Consider the following 24970-nt stretch of genomic DNA (forward strand, 5'->3'; position numbering starts at 1 on the left):
TGATGGTACATGACTACAGTCTCATCATGGTGGTACATGACTACAGTCCCAGCATGATGGTACATGACTACAGTCCCAGCATGGTGGTACATGACTACAGTCTCAGCATGGTAGTCCATGACTACAGTCCCAGCATGGTGGTCCATGACTACAGTTCCTGCATGGTGGTACATGACTACAGTTCCTGCATGGTGGTACATGACTACAGTCCCAGCATGGTGGTACATGACTACAGTCCCAGCATGGTGGTCCATGACTACAGTCCCAGCATGGTGGTACATGACTACAATCTCATCATGGTGGTACATGACTACAGTCCCAGCATGGTGGTCCATGACTACAGTCCCAGCATGGTGGTCCATGACTACAGTCCCAGCATGGTGGTCCATGACTACAGTTTCAGCATGGTGGTCCATGACTACAATCTCATCATGGTGGTCCATGACTACAGTCCCAGCATGGTGGTACATGACTACAATCTCATCATGGTGGTCCATGACTACAGTTTCAGCATGGTGGTACATGACTACAATCTCATCATGGTAGTCCATGACTACAGTTCCAGCATGGTGGTCCATGACTACAGTTTCAGCATGGTGGTACATGACTACAGTCCCAGCATGGTGGTCCATGACTACAGTTTCAGCATGGTGGTACATGACTACAGTCCCAGCATGGTGGTCCATGACTACAGTTTCAGCATGGTGGTACATGACTACAATCTCATCATGGTGGTACATGACTACAGTCCCAGAACTTGAGAAGTGGAAGCAGGAAGATCAGAAGTTTAAGGTCATCTTCAGTTACATAGCAAGTTTTTGAGACAAGCCTATTCTATGTGAGCCCCTGTTTCAATCAATCAATCATCAATCAATCAATCCTCAACAGAGTAAAAAAAATAAGATTCTATTAAGGTAGAAGAATAAATATAAAAATAAAGGCCAACATAAATATTACAACTTTAAATTTAGCTCCACGTTTTCTAGTGACAAAACCAGAAAGGTATTCACAACCACTTACACAATTACCATGAAGTTAAAGAATCAAGTGTTTATAGGCACATAAGGTAAAAATAGCTGTAGGGCTTGGAATTCCAAAATAAATCATTTAAAAGGAGAATTTCATAGGAGACCCAGTACCTCCAACTGTTTCTCAAACACTGTGTTTCTCAAACACTAATTCTTAGAGTATTGCCAATGATAAACTGAGAGCCAGATATTAAATTTTACACAGTTAATGGGTTTCATTTGTCTGTAGATGACTCAGGAAGATAAGTTGCAAATCTAATTAATGAGTACCCTCAAAAAATTATCTTTGTAGCTCACCATTTTAATACTCAAACTAACAGCCAAGTAAGGAGGAGGTATGTACTCTTTGTGGTTAAATAATAATTATAGCTAACACTCACGAATTACTCACTGTGCCCAAGAGTGCTCTAAGCACTTAGTAAGTATCCATCTACTTAATCTTCAAATCTCTATGAGGTACCAGTGCTGTGCTCTTTGTAACACAGATTAAGAATCACAAACCAAGAGATAAAATGCCCAAGGTCCCATAGCTGGTACATTGTTTATTGTACCTAGTATTTTCGGCCAACTTTCTTCCACTTTGTTGACAGGGGGAAGAGAAATAACATAAAGTCCGAAGAATCAAAGGATAATTCACAGTCTTTGCATTCTAGACTTTGAGAACATGGTTCAAAGGCACAACAGCAATCAGAATCTGTGATGTCTAGTGTTGTCTGTCAACCAGATAGCATCTAAAATCACCTAGGAGACAAGCCTCTGGGCATGTCTTTGAGGATTATCTAGATTAGGTTTGTTGAAGTGAGAAAAACACGTTATCCATCGGAGGCATCATTCCCTGAGCTGGAATCCTGGACTGAATAAAACAGAGAAAGTGAACTGAGAGTCATTATTTGCTGCATTCACTGCTCCCTGATGTGATATGGCCAGCTACCTCAAGTTCCTGCTGCCATGTCTTCCCATGGTGATAGACTGCCCCCCTCCAACTGTGATCTGAAATAGACCCTTCTCCTTTAAATTGCCTTCGTCAGTTAATTTATCACATCGACAAGATGAGTAATTAATATAGGGCTCAAAAAAGAAAACACACTCTGAATTTTTAAAACAAAAAGAATTTAAAACAGGAAATTAGTTACAAGAAGAGCTAAGAATCTGTGCGGGCAAGAATAGGTAGCCTGGAGACTGCCACTGATCGAAGCAAACCTTGGGGTATGGTCCCTGCAGAATCATGAGCATCAGCTAGCCGAGAGAGCTGCAAGAATCCCACTTTGCCTGCCTGACTTGTCTACTATCTCGCTGGCAGAACGCAGTCAAAATTCTACCCACAGGGAAACACATCCTCCAAGGTTGAGCCACCCTCTGATCCAGAGCTGAGCTTCAAAAGGTTAAGAAAGAAATACAAAAACAAAGCCTTCGAGACTGGCTCAGGTGCTGACAACATAAATGTAAAATTTCCTTCTTCTTGTAGCTGGAGCATCTGGGCTTCAGGAGGCAAATCACAGGCTAATTCAATGCTTGCTCTCCAAACCCCAGGTCCCCATAGCATGGCAGAAACCCACTTTGGGGTTGAAAAAAGAAACAACAGAAAACACTGCATTTTACAGATATTAGAACCATAGAATTGTTCGTACTCAGGAGGAAAATACATACTAAAAATCCTATTTTGTAAATATAGGCAAAAAAAATTTTTTTTCTGTGGCACAATGAACAACTCAGTGTGGCCATGGCTGTCTAACTCTTCCAAGCCATTCATGGATGTGTGGCTTTCATTTCAGCCCAGGTGAGCTTATACATGCATGGGTAATGTCTGTCTATGACATGTATTCAGGAAGATTGTTTTAACAATAAGATCTAAGGTGGTGCCTAAAAGCCATCATCTGAGAACTTTGCCTCATGAATTTCTAATAGCACTCATTTCTAATTCTAAGAATTGCCAAAGAATGATACCCCAGATTCAAATAGCATAGTAAAGAGTGTTTATTTTGCTGATTTTTCTTTGCATGTAGGGGTCTCCCCATTTGGAAATGGAGACCCCTGGTGGACTCATAGGCCTGGCTTTTATTGTCAGTTAAGGGAATTCCAGGGAGACATATGTGTCCTTTTACCTTGATTAGTTAGCTCTATCTCTAGGTGTCCGGCTGATTCTACAGTTAGTTAGGCTCTGGAGACTTCTCAGGGGGTTGCTTACTCATTCTACCTATTCTTACTTCAGGCTAGATGACAATGTGTCCTCAGATTGGCTGCCAGCAGATTGGTTGACCACAGGTTTCTGGATCTGGGTTCTCATTTCTAGGAAACATAAACTTAGGCCTAGTCTACCAAACTGCCAGTTTACAGCCTGTCATGGAGTCAGTCTGGTTCTGGCTAACTCAGACCTCTCACTAATAGAAGCTTATTTTTAAAACTTCTAAGGTTGCTGTCTTAGTTAGGGTTTTCGTGCTGTGGACAGACATCATGACCAAGGCAAGTGTTATAAGGACAACATTTATTTGGGGCTGGCTTATAAGTTCAGAGGTTCAGTCCATTATCATCAAGGCGGGAGCAGGACAGCATCTAGATAGGCATGGTACAGGCAGAGCTGAGAGTTTTACATCTTCATCTGAAGGCTGCTAGCAGAATATTCATTCCAGGCAGCTGGGATGAGGGTCTTAAAGCCCAAGCCTACAAGGACACACCTACTCCAACAAGGCCACACCTAATAGTGCCACTCCCTGGGCCGAGCATATACAAACCACCACAGTTATGATGTGTACATAGCCACCACAAATATGAGGGAGAAGATGAGAATCACCTCACATATGAGATGGGGCTAAAGGATCCCACGATGAGAGGTGCATAGCTTCTAGCTGGGGAAGGTGGAGCTGGGGACACATAAGGCTTTAAAGAGATGTCATACAAGACATTGTCGTGTATGGTTTCTAACTGTAGGGACAAGGAGAGAATTCCCACTGGCACTCACAGAGAAAGCTATGTGACTTCTCAGAAGCAATGTGTTGAGCAGCTGGATCAGGTAGCAAGTTACTGAAGCAACGGAGCAGGCAGGAAAGAGGTAGGAAGCTGGGAAGGAGGTTAAGATTATGTTTGAGGTGCCTTTTCAAATCCGTGATTGGATAAGTCTTTGATGAGAATTGCTGGGAGAAATTTCAAATATGTGGGGTAGCTTCAAAATCTTTGAAGACAGATGTCTTGGAGGATGATTAGTTTATTACATTCAGCTGGTTAGAGGAACCACAGCCCTAGCTATAGTTTATGTATGAAATCGTCCCTGAAAAAAAAAAAATCTTCTCTTGAAGGCTTGGTCTCCAACCCGTGGTGCAGTCTTGGGAGATGGCAGAAGCTTTGGGAGGTCAAACCTACTGGAGGAAGTAGCCAGATCATGAGATCATGATGGCTGTGTCTTGATCTGAGTTCCTCTCTCTGCTTCTTGTCCACCGTGACTTAAGTACTCACTGCCATGTGGTCCCACCACATCATGTTCTGCTTCATCAGGGACCCAGAATCAGTGAAACCAAGAACTGCGTACTGAATCCTTTGGTACTTGGGACACTAGATCCTCTCATTTTTAAGTTGTTTGTGACTGGTGTTTTGGCCCAGCAATGAGGACAGAGTCATGCCACCAGTGCTAGTGTAAGTATAAAATCTGAGCTGGGTGGGGGGTGAGGCGGAGCATGAACTGTCACTGCACGGTGCACCCAGGTTTACAAAGAATGAACAGGCAGGGGTGTAATAAGCAATTTCCCCTTGTTACAGGGAGGCAAAAGGGATATTACCAGCTTCAAGTGAAAATAATGGACCATAAAAATGTTTCACCTCATGAAACTATTTCTTCTTATGAAATAATTTCATGCTGTATGATTTTTTTCTGCCAACATGAGCATTTGGCTACTCCATCAGCCTCTGAAAAATATATTCTGACTTGAACGTTCTAACAATTTTCAAATGAGCACAAGAGAGAAAACTCATTCAGTTAACATAACTGGAATTCTAATTTCAGACAGCCAGGGCCTCACTAAGTATTTCTCATAATGCTTATGGTTTAGTTTTCATAGTGTCAGCAATAAAGTGAATGTTACCAGCCTCTCCTACAAGGTTGCCGTAGTAAATGAGTATGGAGCAAAAGCTTTGGGGCTGGAGTCTGGAGCGATGGTTCAGCAGTTGAAAGCGCTCACTGCTTTTGCAGGGAAACCAGGTTCAGTTCCCAGCACCCACATCAGGTGGTTCACAACTGCCTGCAACCGGAGTTACAGGCAATCTGGGTACCTTTTTCTGGATTCTCCATTCACCTATATACTCATGTAACTCATGCATATACCAAGGAGCACGCAAATGTGGTCAAGCACACACACAAAACACATAAAATAATAAACCTTTTTTTAAAAAAAAAATTCAGGGCTGGTGGTTTAGCTCAGAAGCGAAAGTGCTTGCCTAGCTTGTGCAAGGCCCTAGGTTCAATCCCTGCAGCAAAAATAAATGACATATATAGAAATGTAAGTCATTAGTAAATAATATTGCATGTTCATTTGTTTTAGAACCCAATCTGTTCTTATCAAAAGTATTTAGAATTTCTGGTTTATTACACATTAGGTGACTTGATTCATTAGTGAGGATTAATTGTAATGGAGAAGAGAAGTTGTTTGTAGAAATAGAAGCAAAAACAGATGGTCTGTCACATCGTCACCTAAAGCATTAGTAATGGGTTACTAAAAGTAGCCACAAAATGACAGACAGACATACAAGTTCTATTACAGGACTAGAGAAATAGTTCAGCAGTGGAGAAGAGCACTGACTGCTCTTCCAGAGGACCTGGGTTCGATTCCCAGCATCCACATGGCAGCTCACAACTGTCTGTAACTTCAAGATCTAACATTCTCACAGGCATACGCGCAGGCAAAACACGTAAAATAAAAACACATAAAATAAATTATTGAACGATTTTTATTTCTTCAGAAGAACTTTATTTTTTTGGTCTAGACTAATTCCAGCCTCAGCCTCACAAGTCTTTGGGGGAGGGTTGGAGGTAGGGTTACTCTGTGTAGCTCTGGTTGTCGTACAACTTGCTCTGTAGATCAGGCTGGCCTTGAACTCAAGAGATCCACCTGCCCCTGCCTCCCAAGTGCTGGGATTAAAGGGCACCATGCCCACTTTCCTCATTAGTCTTATCATTTACCACGCTCCAGGAGCTGTCAAAGTGAAGAATAATGCCCCTCCCTGCACTAGTCCAACCCAATAGGAGGTAAGCTGCCCACTTAGCCCTTCGAGAGAGACTGATTGATAGGCCTTAGGTCTACTTTCAGTGCTATCCCTAATTTATTCCATGATTCAGGTGGAGGTCTGTCCATCTGTCTGTCTCTGGTTCTAGGGACTGAATCCTGGACCTTGCACATGCTAAGCAAGTATTCTCCCAGTGAGCTACATCTCCAGCCCAAATCAGGTGTTTTAACAAATATTGGCTTGTAACAGGATAATAGTAAGCTACCTATCTTATAGACATTGAATGAAGAGAAAAACAAAATAGTGTTCATGAAAGCTCTTTGAGAAACTGCAAAAGCAAATACAAATGTGAATTCAAGGCCAACTTGTGGCTACAGAGTGAGACCCTTATGTTCATAAGGGCCTGTAATTTTCAACCTTTGGTTTCTAACTCCCATCCTGGGGCAAGTTCTCCATTTCCTTTTGCACATAAGTTAAACAGAAGTCAGGATATCTTACTTCCATTTTTCTCCTAGCATGTAGCATGAAGAAGCCTTTTGCTGGCTAGTCGGGAGTTCATAATGTTGAAGAGGAAATCTGAATTATACTCCAGTCAAGGGCAGGAAGACCGGAAGAACAGGAAACTGTGCGATATCTTTCCTGGTGTCTAAGGGGACTAAAGATAACCATCACCACCTAGACCTAGGGATGGAAGAAAGTTGGATTTGAGACTGTGTGACTGTAGGGGTGGCTTTAGTTACTTAAAACCTGTCTATAGCAGCAAATCTTGCAGTAGAAGCAACAGTGCTTTTTCCAAACTCTAGAGATGACAGATGAAGGATCTTGCTACCCTGGAGACTTATCATTATAAAGTTTACTTTGCCTAGAAGATTCTTGCCTCCTGCTTTTAGTTCTGTTTTACAGAGATCTTTTCTAGAAAGGTCTTCTAAGCCAATGTCATTCCCATGGCAGGCCATGGTAAAGCCTTTGAGCGTACTGAACTTTTCCATCATAAGCATTCATCGATGGGCTATCATTTCATTATTTTGACTGTTTTTCTGTTGCATCCTAACCCCTCTCAGTGAGCTCCCAGAGGACAGAGAAAGGCTTGATTTCATAACATCTCCAGAGTGGGACTGAGTACTTAACTCAGATAAGGGCCTATCAAATATTTATTGAAGGAGGAAGGGGAGAAATATGATATTAAAAATCCAAACAAACCCAAGCAGATTATCTCAAGTCACAAGTCATTTCTAGGAAGGCACATTCATGCAAATATACACAAACCCCTTAACTGTTACTCAGGGAAGACTTGTTACAAGTGAAGGGAAGCCACAAAAGGAGGGTGTTTAATAAATCAATTATAGTAATAGAATATCAATAGGAAGGACCATGCTGCACACCCCAAGAACTTCTTACAGTCCGATTGTTTTCATGTTCCAAACTGCCCATGCCTAGACCTTTTGAAGAAGGCATATGAGAAGGTTAGGGTTGTTGTATCTCAGGCCTGAAGGCAAGAACCCATGGGCAGCACACATGAGAGAGGAAATGACCTTCTGTTCTAGTATGATGTGCCATGCATGATGGATTCATGATGGATACACTTGGTTTAGCTCAAGCTGTCAGAACAGCTTCCAGGAACACATATGCCACTATGACCAGCTCAGCTCATGTTCTTAATTTAAGTGTGTGTGTGTGTGTGTGTGTGTGTGTGTGTGTGTGTGTGTGAGAGAGAGAGAGAGAGAATGAATATATATGTAAGTGTATGTGTGCATGCCTAAACCAGAGGTTGATATCCAGTGTCTTCCTTAATCGATAACCACCTTATTTTTTTAGTCTCTTGCTAAACCTAGAGCTAATCCTAGCATGCTTGCAGGACCTGGCTTTCTTCACCTCCTCAGACATGTGCTGACACATCCAGCTTCTTAAATGGCCGCCAGAGATCCAAACCAAGCTCCTTCTGCTTTCACAGCAATAATTTTACCAACTGAGTCATCTCCTTAGCCCATAATGTTCTTAATTTTTACCAAACTGTATTCCAACAAACCATGAGTTTTTGGATTAAAATCAGTCACCTTTCACTATCCTTTCCCCCCCTCTGGTATACTTATTAACAAAATCTACTGCACATTTTAACAAAATGTACTCTTTTTCCTATGAAACATGTAATTACCTTCTATCTTCCTGCTCTATTCATTTGTAAGTTAGGTATAAACAAAAGGATCTGAGGAATGAATACATTCCTGTGAGGCTTTGTATGTGTTCAGATTGCTTTTCTTTTCTTCAAAAAGCTTTACACAATACATTACTCTGAAAATAAAGATGGATTAGGTGAAATGAAGGGCCCTGGGAATCAGGAGTTTCTGCAGAGCGGTCTAAGATACGACACTTTGGGACTTTCGGTTTGGAAAGCAAAAATAAAGACTCCACTCTCTACTCAGTTTCCAGAGCCCATCCTTCGCTTTCTTGGAAGCAAGGCTTCTCCGTGTTTTATTTTATACCAGGCCTGTGTTCTCTGTGTCTTAAAAAATTCTAACTCATTAAAAGAAGACAGAAACGAAGCAGGTTAAATGCTGTTGTTTAGGAACCTGTGAGACGACTTGAACTGTAAAAGTGTCCACTGCCAAGGCCAGAGATGTGAGTTTGATTCCTGGGACTTTTATGGGAGAAGAAGATTATATACCCCCCAATAAATATATAAAATGTAATTTAAATTTTTAATTCTTTTTATTCAAATTTCAAAACACCACCAAGCAGGCCATCCTCCTCTTTCATCAATCACAGAGCCCCACACACACACACACACCCCACCCCATCCCCTTTCCTTCTGCCATTGCTTCTGCTAGGACTGCCAGAAATCCCCAAGGGATTTTTTTTTTAATCCCTGATTCTAAAAGCCCAAGGAGATTCTTGCATTTCTCTCATCTTGAACTTCCAGTCCATCTCAAGCCATGGACTTCCCTTAGTCTGAGACTATTAAACATGTCAATTTTATCTTTGCTTTGGTCAAGTTATGAAGAAGGAAGACATTTGGCATTTGTTCTCTCTGATAGGTTGAAACTGGTATGCAGAACTTGGGTCACTCCACTCTTTGGAGGCTATTATTTATTTATAATCAATTAGCAGGGTTCCCCAAATACAGAACATACTCAGTATACATTCTCAATGTACATCCAGCAAAAGAATGGGGAAACAGAAAATAATACTACCGACACTGTATCAAAGTAAGTATCTTCCATCCCCCTGTCTGGCTATAGCTTGGAAGCTTTATGGACTAGGCCTCAGTTCTCCCCACAGATCGTAGCCAGAGGATGCTTTGGCTTCACAAGAATGTAGTAAATGCCTGTGCTTAAGGAAGTTTCACAGACACTTCTCCTAGAAGAGAAAGCATCCTTTTGAAGTTCAAGCAAAGCAAGGTGTTCTCACCAAAAGAAGTATTAGAAGACTTTTCATTTAGGCCATGGTCCATCTCCGTCAACACCACCCCTACCCATCCTGTTCTGCTTGGTCTACTTCTCTATTCAGGAGAGAAAGCTTGGGTCATAGCTGAGTCTGCTCGGACACCGTATGTCCTTCGGTTTTTACTTATTTTCTCACACCAGCCTTGAAATTTCCCTATTAATTTTTCTCTTCAGTGAGTCTTTCTGTGTAACTGTGTGTGTGTGTGTGTGTGTGTTATACTGCCTCAGCCAAAGTGTCTTTCTCAGGGGCTCCACCACCCGCAGATGTGCCCAAAGGGTCTGGATACACTGAGCCTTTCTCCGGGGTTTGGTGACACGAAGGTAAACTGACCCAAGCACTAAGTGGAAACACAGTACTTGTTTCCTTTAAAGTCAGATTTTGCAAACATGAATAACCTTGAAAAAGACCTTCAGATCGGGCTCAGGAACGTTGCCAACCGCTTACCGCTCCCCTCCACCATCGCAGATAGGCTATTTATGCTGAAGGAGGGAGCCCCTGCACCCCACAACTCTGCTGTCCTCTTTGAGCACTGGAAAGCAAAGGGCTGGGTCGGGTGAGCCTCTGAGAAATAAGGGTCTTCTCTCCTCTCCTTGGTGAGCAGGGTCACCTCAGCAGAGTGCTTCTCTGTCCCTCTGGGGTTACTTCTGTGGCTGTAACTTGAGCCTCTCCAAAGAATTCTTACCTGTTCTGGAGTTTCTTAGGGTCCCGGCTCCCCAACAACCTGGACCTACCTGTCAGCCGAACTATCCAGCAGTTCCCACCCTGGAACCTTAGGGCAGCAACGGGGCTGCACTGGCCATTAAGGGCCATCATCCATTTTTAATCAGAAAGATCACAAGAAAGATGGTAAGCGGAACCCGGTCCGAGTCAATTTAAATAATATTCCCGGGGATATCCAATCACTTAAAACTGAGACACCTACGCTAGTGAGAGAGCGCGCCCCGCCCGTCTGGCGGGGAAGAGCGCGCCGGCTGAATTAATCAAGATCAAGGGGCTCCGGGGCTGAGAGCTCAGCCTTAACCCTTCCAGCGCCGCGGGGTACCCAGGTGCCGGAAGAAGAGGTCGGCCGGCCGAGATGCCCAGAGAGACCCAGCGCAGGCTGGCTCTGTTCATCCTCGCGGCTCCGCACGCTTCGCTGGGGACCCTGGCTCCCAGGCGCTCCGGCTCCAGGTCACGGGCTCCCGAGGCGGCCACAGCGGTGAGCAGCAGCTGCCTCCCGCAGCCTCGGCGCGCCCCGGGCTCCTCCTCCCGCCCCAGTGTGGCCAAGTGAGCACCGCTCGGGCCGCAGGTAGCCGGGGCGCGGGAGGCGGCGCGCGCGCGACCCATCGCAGCGCTCGGGCCAGACGGAGCTCCGAGCCTCGCGGTCCCGGACGCCGGCGGAGATCTGCGCCGGCCATGTGGGGTCCAGGGGTCACCGCCGAGGGCCTGTCAGTGGCTCCAGCGCCACCGCCGCTGCTGCCGCTGCTACTGTTGCTGGCGCTGGCTTTGGTGGCGCCCTCGCGGGGCGGCGGGGGCTGCGCGGAGCTGGCGTGCGGTGAGCGGGAGCGCTGCTGCGACTCGGCCAACGCCACGGCCGTGCGCTGCTGCAAGCTGCCGCTCCACGCCTTCCTGGACAACGTGGGCTGGTTCGTCCGCAAGCTCTCTGGGCTGCTCATCCTCCTGGTGCTCTTCGCCATCGGCTACTTCCTGCAGCGTATCATCTGCCCCAGCCCACGCAGGTACCCGCGTGGCCAGGCGCGACCTGGTCAGGCACGACCGGGGCCTCCCGGGGGTGCTGGACCGCCTGGGACCGCGGGGCCACCCGACGACGACGACGACGACTCGCCCGCTCTGCTGCGGGACGAGGTGGCCGCGGGCTCGCAGGACTCACTGCTGGACAGTGGCGGTGGTCGGGGCCGAGGAGGTGGCGGACGCCTGCCTCCCTCCTGCGTTTCGGAGCACGAGCTGCGCGTGGTGTCACCGGCCTTTCTCCAGCTGCCCAGCTACGAGGAGGTCAAGTACCTGCCCACCTATGAGGAGTCCATGCGGCTGCAGCAGCTCAGCCCTGCTGAGGTCGTGTTGCCCGTGTCGGTGCTCGGTTGCCCGCGAGGCGGCAGTGCCGGGGACACCGACGGCGGCCAGGGCCGTTTCCCGCTCATCTGAGCGCAGGGAGCCTCACGGGGACCGCCCGGACAGTACAAGGTTGGGGGCTGCGTACGGCACGCAACAGCTGGTGTGTTGGAGGCCGCCACTGACTGCCTCTGACCACACCTAGCATCCCTGCACAACCTGGAGCCCCGCTCCTGGGTCGGGGTCAGTTCCCCTCCCTCTCGCTTCCCGGGGAATCTGTGTTATTCTATGTTTCTTCGGGCTCAAGGCTTGGCAGCTCGGCGGGGCAACAGCTTTGGACTAGCCCCCTAACTCTTCTTGAACAGTGGTCCCCGCCCTCTGCCATACCTCCCCTTGTGTTCACTGTAAGTGCCTGCTTCTCCAATCCAAAAGAATGCGTAAACCATTTGGTGTGTCTAGAGACCAGTGGCTTGCTTTAAGGTTAAAAGGTTTCGAAAGAGAGCAAGTCCATTCCTTGCTCTCCTGCGTGGACGGGTCACAGTCTCCCAGGACATAATGGTGAAGAGCCTTTAGCTCTGAACCGCGACCAGTGACTGCTGCATGCGGGTCTGTGGAAGCAGCGCTTGGCTGTGAGGGGATCCCTTGAGAAGGACCCAGAAAATCCTTTGGTGTCTTCCTGGCCAAGCAAATAGTTACAGTTGATGGCTCACAATTTTATTGGGGAAGGGGTACTATGATGGATGGTTTAGTGGCTGCATCTGTTCAAGATGTAGCAACTAATTAATCCAGACCATATTTGTAATATGGTACCGACTGACTTTGATTTTTCAGTATGTAAACTGTTTATTTTGTCTTTTATTTTTATATTTTATCATGCATTAGACAATTCAACAAATTGACAAGATAATCAGTTTTGTTTTAGGCCAGTTATCATCAAGCAATCGCCCACATGCTGTCACTGTTTAATACAGTGTTGGACATCATTTTATTAAGGGAGGGCAGGGTCAAGCAGGAAATGTGACATAAAAACATGAAGGATATCTTATTTTCACTATTTGAGAATATATTTTATTTTTAGTACTGAAGCATAATACATAACTTTTTATAATAACTGTGTACATTGTGTAGCCTGGCTCTTAACTGTATCATTCATCATGGAATCATATGTAAATCATATGATCATAACTGCATCATGGAATCATATGTAAAAGGATCATGGATGTGTATGATGTATAGTAATTTACACCATGGAGCAAGATGGCGTGCCTGTATTTTCTTCTCTATTTTTCATCCTGCAATGTAATTATAAACATAAAAACGGACTTGCAACTTTTGTTTAAACCTGAAATTTTGCAGTAATGAGCAAAAATGTAGTCACCCAACCTATGTTTATTAAAATTAAGCAGTATCATTTTATTAGATCTGCCATTCTAGGACATCCTCTTTAAGCAAAGGGTAATAGATATATTTTAATGCATCATGTATAATGTGCATATACTACGGTCCGTGTACACTATATACATTGTATGCCATATTGCTGTGGTAGCTTGCTGCTAGTGTGAAAGGAAAGGGTGACAAGGAGTACAGCTTCCCCTGGAGAAGTGTGAAGAGTATCAGTTGTCAAGACAGATTATCCACATGGCTCTATGACTGAAGAAGCTGGTGGGCCTAAGAAATCCTCAATTGTCTGATTTGTATTTTTAAAAATTATCTGATTACTTTTAACTTTTAAGGTGATTGAAACAGTCTGAGGTCCTGGGAACTTTTTTAATGTATAACTTATAATAAAAGAATGGTTTGCTTTAAACTTCTCAAGGCTAATGATCCTGTCATCAAAGAAAATCATCTGAAGTGTTATTAAAGCAGAAAAACACTAAACTATTTCTCTGTGCATTTTTATTTCTTTTTAAAAGACAGGATCTCAGTTTGTTAGCCAGGTTGCCCTGGGACACTGTCTGCAACCCAGGCTGACCTCAAATTAGCTCAGTATTTTTGGCCCTGTCTTCCAACTCCTGAAATTGTAGGTGTGAGCCGCCATACCTGGCTCTCTTTGTTCAATTTTATCAGATTTATTATTGTGGAACACCATATTAAAATGTGAAATATGTATCTCCTGTTGAAAAGCCATTCTATACTGTGAACTGACAGGTGAAAAGCACTAGTAGTTGAGATTCTATTAACTGAAAATGATACAAGATTTAACCAAACATAATTGTACTGAATTATATATTTATATTACTCAGATATGGTAAATTTGTGTTGTACATGGCTATCAGTAATGATAAAATGAACTTATTTTCTGGGCATATATATCTTAGCCAAATAAATTCAAGAGTACCATGTTTTCTAGAAAAAGCTCAGGCCTTTCCTTCTCACCATCCCCTGCCAGAAAAAGAAAGAAAGAAAGAAAGAAAGAAAGAAAGAAAGAAAGAAAGAAAGAAAGAAAGAAAGAGAGAGGGGGGGGGGGGGGGGGGGGGGGGGGGGGGGGCGAGGGAGAGAGAGAGAGAGAGAGAGAGAGAGAGAGAGAGAGAGAGAGAGAGAGAGAAAGAAAGAAAGAAAGAAAAGAAAAAGATAATTCCAAGTATGGTAACTCATCTAGAACACAGAAGTGTACAAGCTAGATTAACATATACATACAAATATGGTACGTGTGTGTGATCACGAGCTGTGTAAAAAGCAAATTGCTATGAGAGTTCAATATCATAACCAAAGGAAAAGGTCTTTTGAGATAGAATGAGTTTTAAAAAGCCATTAATTGCCACATTCTGCAAATGCAAGGGTACTCCAACCATGCAAAATGACATTTGCAATTATGCCAAAGGGCATGAAGGTACTATATAAGGAAAAGGAAATGCAATTGTAAAGGCCAAAGGCAATATAAAGGAAATGGCTTCTCTTAACAGTTTAAAAGGCAATATGATAAGTATCTCAATATCCTATTTTGTATATAGTTTCTCTCAAGTGGAATTGATAAAACAATTCAGAGCTGAAACTGATATGTTATCAGCATGAATGTGATGTTCAGATTTATACAGTATTCTGTAATGGCTTTTCATAAGTTGTAAATAACCTGGATTTCCTGGCTGAGAGAAGCAGTGTATGTGTTGAATTTTTGAGTAATCTCTCCTAAGTGACGCATTGACAGTAGAACAAACCCTCCTTCCTTTCATATGGCCAATCACAGAAATGATGATGTAGTGCTCCCTTTTAAAATGCTATAAAAATCATCAAATGTTAAATAAACCAGTACTTTGGTTATTCATAAACATCATATAGAGCCTGATTTTACTTACATACTTTTACTTACAAAATTCTCTTTAATTTTATCACAAGAATTACATCATGAGGGTAGGAGGTAACACTTATGCTTGTCAGTAGCCCAAATAGTGCCAGCTTCCCCCACTAAACTTCTTAGGTAAATAGGGTTGAACATCCCCCTTATTTTGATATCTTACTTCTCTCTTCTCTCCTGTGCTCTGGCTCTGCATTGTGTCTAGGTTTTCCTCAGAAGCACTTCCAGTTGGTTCTCACTGCAGTAATTCAACAACACTCTAGTTAAAACCTCACCTGTTGACCAGAACTCTTACAAATAAGTAATTTTTCTAGCATTTTCTTTGTTTATTCTTCTCATGGGACTTCTATAGGCTTATATTTTGAACCAAGTAAGTGTTTTCTCTTTAAACATTAAACTTTTTCCCCTCTAATTTTTATGTATCTGTCTCTCTCTCTCTCTCTCTCTCTCTCTCTCTCTCTCTCTCTCTCTCCCTCCCTCCCTCCCTCCCTCCCTCCCTCCCTCTCTCTCTCTCTCTCTCTCTCTCTCTCTGTCTCTGTCTCTCTGTCTCCCCCCCACACTTTGGGTAAAAGATGGGATCTTACTGTTTTTAGATCTTAAACACAATGGCCCCTGACTTGTTGCTATCTCTTTATTGCTATCTCTTTATTGCTCTTCATCTAGATATTCTGGAAAGCATGGTCAACACTTCTCCTATCTTGCTCCAAAAAAATGTTCTCTTTTATATTAGGGAAAAGAATTTGACTTTTGCATTTGCTTCATAACAGAGACCTTATTTTGCTTCCAAACTGTATGCATATATTACTTCTTCATATATCGCTATATCTTTCTGCTCAATTTTTCTCAGTTTGCTTTGTGGTTTCCTTAGCACATACTGCTTTACCTAAGTATTGGCTAAACCCATGTTGGCTCACCAACAGTCTATTTGCTATCCTGGTTAAAAGATCCCATCTTATGACGGGGGATGGAGCATAGACTGAAGGATTGGCCAACCAATAATTGGCTCAACTTGAGACCCATCCCGTGGGCAAGCACTAATCCCTGACACTATTAGTGATACTCTGTTATGCTTGCAGACAGGAGTCTTGCATGGCTGTTCTCTGAGAGGCTCCTTCCAACAGCTGACTTAGACAGATGCAGACAATCAGTGGATGGCACTTGCAGACTCCCCCTTATGGAAGAGTTGGGAGAAGGATTATGGCCCCTGATGGAATTGGAGCTCTACAATAAGACCAACAGAGTCAACTAACCTGGACCCTTGGGGCTCTCAGAGATTGAACCACTAACCAAAGAGCATATGTTTACTGGATCTAGGCTTTCCTGCACATATGTAGCAGATGTGCAGTTGGTCTTCATATGGATCCTGGAAAACTGTAGCGGGGGCTCTCCCAAAGGCCTGTTCTTGGGATATGTTCTTTTAGCTGGGCTGCCTTGCCTAGCCTCAGTGGGAGAGGATGCATCTACGCCTGCAAAGACTTGATATGCCAGAGTAGGGGGATACCCAGGGGGTGCCCACCTGCTCAAAAGAGAAGGAGATGGGGGATAGAGAGACGGATTGTAGGAGGGAGTGACCTGGGTATTTGCAGTATCTCTGTTTAATTGGCTAGAATAGAAGTCACCCCTGACTGTTTTTTAATGCTTCCACATGATCTTATAATTTTAAGAGCTTCATTAAAATTTTTGTCCAAAGAACTATTTTATCTTTTGCCTCCTCATGGGTCACATTTGCTTCATTAGACCAAGGATTAGACCCTTTCAGATTTATTCATGTGTTCTTCAACTTGTATGTGTTTTATTTTTATTATCAGTCCAAGTTGTTACCAAATCAAAACTAATTTTGATTATTTTTCTAGGTCTTAAAGGTGTCATCTCTTATTTTATAGGCTTAATTTTGATGCAAACTCTTTGCATTGGTTTGCCTTCTACTTCTGTGATAAACACCATAACCAAATGCAGCTCGAGGAGAAAGAGTTTATCTGGCTTACAGGTCCTGCCCAGGTCATAGTCAATCACTGAAATAAGTAGGACCAGGAACTCAGGAGAAGAGCAAGAACCATGAAGGAAAGCTACTTACTGGCTTCCTCCTCCTGGCTTTCCCAGCTGGCATTTATGTATAACCCAGGACCACCTGCCCAGGAGTAGTAACACCCACAGTGGGCTGGGTCCTCCCAGAGCAATCATTAATCAAGAAAATGCCCCACTTACCTGCAGGCAACCTGATAAAAAAGATTTTATCAACTGAGGCTCCTTCTTCCCAGATGACTCTAGTGTGTGTCAGGTTGATGAAAAACAAACCAACCAAGCAAAAGTCAGGACATTTCACCAGGGTGGCATATTCCTTGATGCCCATGAACCTTGGACTAGCCAGCTGCCAGCTTTCTGCAGCCTCATGACACATTTGCCTCTCCCTTCGTGTTCCACTCAGTGTCTTGCTTCATAGATCAGTCTTCCAGGCCTTGTTCTTGGAAGCTCCTCACAACATCTCCCATCTTTACTTGACTCTTTTCTTCTCACAGAGGCAACCTAAGACTTTTGCTATCATCTACCAGTCCTGTATTTGTGACTGGAACAAAGGGACATTCTCCTATTTGCCTTTTGAAAATTAATCTCCTAATTCTGTACTCTCATCTCTGCCCACGGTTTGAAAAGACAGATATTTACATTTCTAAAACTCATTTTGGGGGGAGAGAGGTGATCTTGTTTAATGACTAGCACTGTCTTGTAGGTTCTTTACCATTTGTTCCCAGCTTCAAAGACATTGATTTTGGATTCATATTCACAAATATCACAAGAGTCTTCTTGACCGGGATCCTAGTTCATCCCTCTCTGTGTTTGCTGAATGAGGCATGTCTCCACACCTACTGTCAAACACCATTTGACTTGCAAACACCATTTTTTTTCTTAGGGTTCTGTTCTGCATGTCCCTGTCCCAAAAAGTCTTCAACTGAACTTTTCTCTATTGCTTGACTGTTTCAATAAAACAGCTCTTACTTGGTTCAAGGTTTTCTTTCATTTTAAAGTGTTTTAGATGGCCAATATTTTAGATGGTTGGTATTTTTGATGGTCAATGTTATAAATGGTCAGTGTTATAGATGGTCACTTTTATTAAATAGTCACTATTATAGATGGTCAGTGTGGTGGTTTGAGTAAAAATGGCCCCTATAGAGTCATAGGGAGTGGCACTATTCAGAAGTGTAGCCATGCCAGAGTAGGTGTGGCTTTGCTGGAGGAAGTTCATCACTAGAGGCTGGGTTTTGAGGACACAAAAGCTCAAGCCAGGCCTAGTGGCTGTCACTTCCTGACACTTGTGGATCCAGATGTAGGACTCTCAGCTACCTCTCCAGCACCATGTCTGTCTGTGTGCCACCATGCTTTTCAGCATGATGATAATGGACTAAACCTCTTAACTGTAAGCCAGTCCTAATTAAATGTTGTCCTTCATAAGAGTTGCCATCATTTTGGTGTCTCTTCAAGGCAATAAAACCCTAAGACAATCAGTGTTTTACATGGTTAGTGTTTTAGATGTTTATCAATGTGCTTTTGCCTGAAAACATGTGTAAGCAACATGAACTGAAAGAATTACAGAAATTCTGTATGAATGTATGCCTACATTCTAGACAACGGTTCTGCTGCTGCTTTTCTGTTATATCTGAATCCATGATAAGAGCTTCTTGCTATAAGCAAGTTCTCCAAACCTCATTATAAGCTTTGTAATGCCTCCAAGATCTCTTGCACTTACCATAGGAGTTTTCAGCAGTCTCTTGATGTTCTCTAGTGATTCTTGTTTCCACTTTGGGATTGTCAGGAGGTTCTGGACACTGATCAAGGCTTCTCCTCTGTTGTCCTTTTCTCTAGGTCTCCCTGTTCGTTCTTCTTCAATCTCCCCTGGATTCAGAGATGATCTCAGAGGCTTCTTAACTGTTGTCAAAGATTCAAGTGACTGACATTTCTTCCCAGGAGCTTTCCTGGGTTTTTCTTTCTTTCTTTCTTTCTTTCTTTCTTTCTTTCTTTCTTTCTTTCTTTCTTCCTTCCTTCCTTCCTTCCTTCCTTCCTTCCTTCCTTTCTTTCTTTTTTTCTTTCTTTCTTTCTTTTCTTTTTTTTTTTTTTTGGTTCCACTATTTGCTGTGGTATTTTCTAGGTCCCTTTGTAAGAAGAGAAGACAGATGAGATAGCTCACCAGCTACATGGACCTGTGAAGGGTTCATGAGACCCTTCAGAAGCCTCTTCAGGAGACAGCTAAAGAGCCAACTTCTCTCACAGATTAGGGTTTTTATAGGGCTGGGGGAGGGGGAGAGTCACAAGGGCAGAGGGCGGGAAGGCTTTTTATGGTATTGACTTCGGAAAGTTGAAAGTATTGGTTACAGGAAATCAGAGCTAGTAGGCTGGGATGGGGTTGTTTTCAAATGGAGGACATTTTGTTTTAGCATCCTTAGTTTCTGCTGTCTTCCTGGGTTCTGCTTTCTCTTTGAGCAGCCTAAACAAACTCCTGGGCAAAGACTGGCTTTTCACACATCTCCACTTGGGAGACACGACTTCAGCTAGCTTTGGGACCTTTTTGATCTTTTTTACAGCATTTTCCAGTTGTCCCTAGAAGCCTCATAGTTCTGATTTCGAGGTCTGGAAAACACAGAGCACAAAATTCCTTATTGTTCTATAGACACTATCACCATGCAGCCTCCTTTTAAGTGTTTGTGGGAGCTCTGAGAACTGCTGGGTCTTCCATGAATTCTGATTTTGTTTTAGGAATGCAGCAGCTTCCTCGTGTCTGTTAGATTCTGGTTCTAGATTCTTCTCTGGAATGGTTCCAGGAGTTCTGTGGCCATTATGTCCGCTTGCTATCTGTTTGTTCACTGGTCTCTTTCTGTGTTTATGAGAGTATTCTGAAAGCTTCTGCCTTTTTATGGTCCCAGTTTCATCTTAAGTGTTCTCAGCTACTTTGTGAGGGCTCTTGGAGTTCTTGCTGCTTCTGGTTTATGCTTTAGAAGATTGTTGTATAGCAATTGCCTTTCAAACATTCAATTCCTGGAAGTTCCTTCCCCTAATCCCCTGGAAGCAAACAGTTCCCAAGACTCAGGATATCTCTGTAACTTACCAGATTCACTAGACAAATTATCGGAAATAGAACTAGTATTCTTTTACAGAACATAAAATGCATTTATCCCTTGTTGGCTCGTCCACACATTTTGCAACTTACAGTGGAATAGAGTTAAAGTGTTTACCAAAAGCACAGGCTTCCCCAGTATTACATAAGTTGTGAAGACTGCTGAGAAGAGATTCTCAGAGCTGTCAAGCTGTCTACTAGTGGCACATCAGGGTCATTACCCATACTGGAGTGGACTTTTGGCTGTCATTGAGTCATCTGAGCTCCCATAAGTAATCCCAATAAACGAATCTGTTCACCAAGTCAGACTTTGATAGTTGTGATGGTTTGAATAGATATGATCCCCATAGACTCATGTATTTGAATGGCCGGCCTATAGGATATTATTAGGTGTGGCCTTGTTGTAGTAGGCATGGCCTTGTTGGAGGAAATGAATCACTGTGTAAGCAGCCTTTAAGGTTTCATATAGGCTCAAGCTATGCTCACTGTTAGTCCTTTTGATGCCTGCAGATGAAGATGTAGAACGCTTGGCTCCATCTCCAGCACCGTGTCTGTCTATATGCTATGCTTCCTGCCATGATGATAATGGACTAAACCTCTGAAAGTATAAACCATCCCAATTAAATGTTGTCCTTTATAAGAGTTGCTGTGGGGGATGGGGCAATGGCTTAGTGGTTAAGAACACTGGCTGCTCTTCTACAGGACATAGGTTCAATTCCCAGCACCCACATGGCAGCTCACAACTGTCTACAACTCCAGTTTCAGGGCTTCTGACACCTCACAAAGATATATACGCAGGCAAAAACACTAACGAACATAAAAATAAATCTTTACAAAAAAGTCACAGCAGTAAAACCCTAGCTAAGATGGAAATTGGTCCCAGGGACTAGGGTATTGTTGGGACAGGCCTAACCCTGTTTTTGTTTGGGAGAATATGAACTTTGGGACTGTGAATGAGAAAAGCAGTTAAAAGCTCTGACGCTTAATGGGGAGTTCTAGTAGAAACCTGGAAGACAGTGGTACTAAAGGTGCTTTGAACTGTGGGGACGTGGCTCAAGAGGTTTCAGAGGAGAAGAACTTAGTAAGTTGCCTAGAGATCAGAGATCGTTCTTGTGATATAGCAAAGGATGTGAGTGCTTTTTGACCTTGTCCAAATAGTCTGCCTGAGGCTAAGGTGAAGAGATTTAGATTAATTGCATTGGCAAAGGAAATCTCAAAATAGTCAAATATAGACTCTGTCCTGTAGTTCGCTCTTATGAAGACCATCTTTGATAAAACAGAACAAGTTGTGGAAAAAAATGCAAAATGTATGTTTCAAGGATTAAAGAGGCACCAGGAAATGGTATGGAACTAAATCCTGTGTTCAAGGAGATAAACAGATTGAAGTAGTAAATGGAATTACGGGAGTTATGACTTCAGGGCAAGATCCCACCCAGCTAAACTTCCATCTTGTGAAAAAAAAAATTAAAGAAAAGCTTAGGTCCAGGCATGGTAGTAGACTTTTAATCCCAGCACCCAGGAGACAGAGGACATGCAGATCTCTGAGTTCAAGGTCAGTCTACAGAACAAGTTCCAGGACAGCCAAGCTTAAGCAGTAAACGAAATTATAGAAAACATCGGTGAGGATGTAATTGAATAGGGGGTCATGTTCCAGCCCCAGCAAGCAGCAGAACTTGGCAGCTTTGACCATGTGGTTCTGGCTTTAGAATCAAGAATAGAAGGAAGGGGTTATGGAATCTCTCTTTACAAGTAAGGAAAGCTATTGAGGCCAGGTGTGTGACAGTGGTGTCCCTGCATAGAAGCCCAGAGAGGCCAGTGTGTGACACTGTGAAGGTAAAGCATGTATTGCCTTAGAACCACAAAGATACTAGAGATGCCAGAACCATGGGATACCGGTCAAGGAAAGCTACTAACTGGAAGTGGAACCAGCCCAAGAGAAAGAGAATCTGTTGCAGTCAACAAAGATGAAAAGAGTTGGAGATCTGAAGAGTGTTTTGTGATGTAGATGCAGAATTTGGAGTTTTCCCTGCTGGTTTTTGGTCTTGCTTTGGTCCAGTAGTTCCTCACTCTGCTCCGTTACCTATGTTTGGAACAGTAATGCCTATCCTTTGCCATTATATGTTGAAAGTATGTGATCTGTTTTTGATTTTGCTAGTATAGGTGATTACAGTTGCATGAATCTCAGAATGGACTTTGAACTTTGGACTTTTAAACACCCATAAGACCATGATAGACTATGGGGACTTCTGAAGTTGGACTAAATGCATTTTGTATTATGTTATGGCTACAAGCCTATGAGAGCCAGGGAATAGAATGTGGTGGTTTGAGTAGGTATGGCCCCCATAGACTCACATGTTTGTTTGAATGGTTGGTATTATTAGGAGATATGGCCTTGTTGGAGTAGGTATGGCCTTGCTGGAGGAAATGCATCACTGTGTAGGCAGGGTTTGAGTTCTCATATATGCTCAAGCTGTGCTCAGTGTGGTAGACAGTCTTCTCTTTGCTGTCTGCTGATCAAGTCATAAAACTCTCGGCTTCGTCTCCATCACCCTGTCGGCCTGCATGCCGCCATATTTCCTGCCATGATAATGGACTACACCTCTGAAATTGTAAGCTAGCCTCAATTAAATGCCGTCCCTCATTAGAGTTGTGGTCATCGTATCTTTTCACAGCAATAAAACTCTAACTCAGACAGTAGACTTACTCTGTTCTGTTGTTGATTCATATCTTGAACACGTAAATATTTGATCATGTTTCCCTAGAAACAGTGACTTACAAAAATTCACCAATTTATCTCTTTCTAAGATAGTCATTTATCTTTCTTTCAGAGCTTCTATATTCCTTATTCCATCCTTCCTGGATTTTAAAAACAGGGTTTTATGTATCCCAGGTCTTAAAATTCATATGTATCTAACGATGACTTCAACTTCTGATACTCTATCTACACCTCCCAAGCACTGAGGTTACAAGTGTGTACCATACAATTCACCATGATGCACTGAAGAGCATCATTTCTAGCTGTCTGTACTATAACATTTGGTACCAATTTTCATTTCAGCCTTTCCTATTGGGTAATATCTATAACAACTCCCAACTATTTGTGTGATATAGACATGCTTAAGGAGTAAAACCAAACAAAATAAAATATGGGCATGTATACGTCTTTGACTATAATGGCACATTCTGTGGAGGTGACATTTCATTTTTAAATCATGATAAAGCAGTAATAACTTCAACAGTACTAGCCAGATGCCTCATCCTGCATAGCTTGGTCCTGGAAACCTGACCAGGGTGATGAGGAAATGAGTGAAGGACAGACACAAGTACAGAACAACTGAGTGTGGGTGGATTGTGCACTCTGATGGAGACAGTATACCTGAATCAGGAGGTGCGCTAGTGCACATTAGCCTTACTTTTCTCCCCACAAACAAAATAATTTAAATTTGCTATTTAAAGGAACCATTATTTAAAATATCATAAAAGCCTGATATGGGTGCACGCCTTTCATGTCGGCACTCAGGAGGCAGAGGCAGGCAGATCTCTGTGAGATGGAAGCCAGCCTCCTTATCTACAGAATGAGTTCCAGGACAGCCACAGCTATACAAAGAAATTCTGTCTCAAAAAAAAAAAAAGTTATAGAGCTTGTGTGGGCACCTACAATGACTTGGGATTACGTGCAGGATTACGTACATGTTTAATGATAAAAGAGGTTTGAAAATGTGACTCACATTGTTTCTGTCTGTTTCACTTTTTAAATCTGACTTGGTTAATTTTCAGGATTTAAAAGAATTTTTTTTTAAAGATCTGAAAAGCCCTGTTAGCATTTTTAAAAGGGGAACAATGGTTTTGGTGTTCAACTTGCAAATGAGAATCTCAGAGTTTAATGTAACTGAACATTCAGTATAAAGGGAGATACTGCATCAAGGACAAATATAGCACGCCCCTGCGTCAGGACCCTCTGTATATTTTGGAGAGAATGTTATCGCTAAGATTTCATATAGGATGGTAGCAGTTTAGAGTTAGGCTGTCTAGTCCAACTTGATAAATCTGACTGTAAAATATTTAGTGTGTCTAAACCTATTTTCCTTACCAGTAAAATACCTACCTACCTACCTACCGTAGAAGATACTATGGGGATGGAGATGATGTATAGAGAGTACTTAACACAGTCTTTGGGGGTATAAAGATAAATTTCCAGTACTAATGAATAACATTGACCGGGGGGCTGGTGAGATGACTCAGTGGGTGAAAGTACTTGCTGCACAAGCCCAGAAACCTGAGTTCAAATCCTGCAATTTAGGTAAAATGTAGAAAGAGAAAACCATTGTGATTATATTTTGAATAAAGAAAAAAATAGAAAACTAAAGAGCAGTGTGGTAAACAGTAGATTTTAGAACTGCATTTTTCTAGCAAGTGTTGAAAAAGCCAACAAAATTATTTTTTCCAAGTGTCAAGAAAAATGCTTATGGGAATAATTTAAAAGGTACAGAGTCATCGACATCAGTAGCTACATCTAGATAAATCTAGAAGAAAATTAGTTTGGGGATTGTGCCAAAACATTTGCAGTTGTCTGTGATTCCACACGCACAACCAAGATAGCATGTGTAACCCCACCTCCACACACATGCACACACATGCGATAATCATGAAAATTAAGATGGTTTGAAAGTTGATACTGATCTCTTCCATTGTGAAATCCCACACTTTCATGGCCATTCCAAAGCTGCTTTTAATATCTATCTATCTATCTATCTATCTATCTATCTATCTATCTATCTATCTATCATATATATCATAGATAGACAGAGAGAGAGAGAGAGAGAGAGAGAGAGAGAGAGAGAGAGAGAGAGA

General features: G+C 42.8%; 2 protein-coding genes across 2 annotated transcripts in view; one reads left to right on the forward strand and one right to left on the reverse strand.

Moving 5' to 3' along the window:
• The window catches only part of Ift80 (intraflagellar transport 80), a 156434-nt gene that overhangs the window by 22004 nt on the left and 109460 nt on the right, over nt 1-24970 (reverse strand). The gene's annotated exons all lie outside the window — the stretch shown is intronic.
• CUNH3orf80 (chromosome unknown C3orf80 homolog) lies at nt 11073-11819 on the forward strand. The gene has a single exon (XM_028763617.1). It carries the CDS (start codon nt 11073-11075, stop codon nt 11817-11819), a length of 747 nt encoding a protein of 248 aa, XP_028619450.1.

This window comes from Grammomys surdaster, unplaced genomic scaffold (genome assembly GCF_004785775.1).
Source record: "Grammomys surdaster isolate TR1022 unplaced genomic scaffold, NIH_TR_1.0 139, whole genome shotgun sequence".
NCBI classification, from domain to species: domain Eukaryota; kingdom Metazoa; phylum Chordata; class Mammalia; order Rodentia; family Muridae; genus Grammomys; species Grammomys surdaster.

Excerpts from the sequence above, each read along its gene's own strand:
- CUNH3orf80 (XM_028763617.1), top strand. The coding sequence starts at position 11,073 with ATGTGGGGTCCAGGGGTCACCGCCGAGGGCCTGTCAGTGGCTCCAGCG.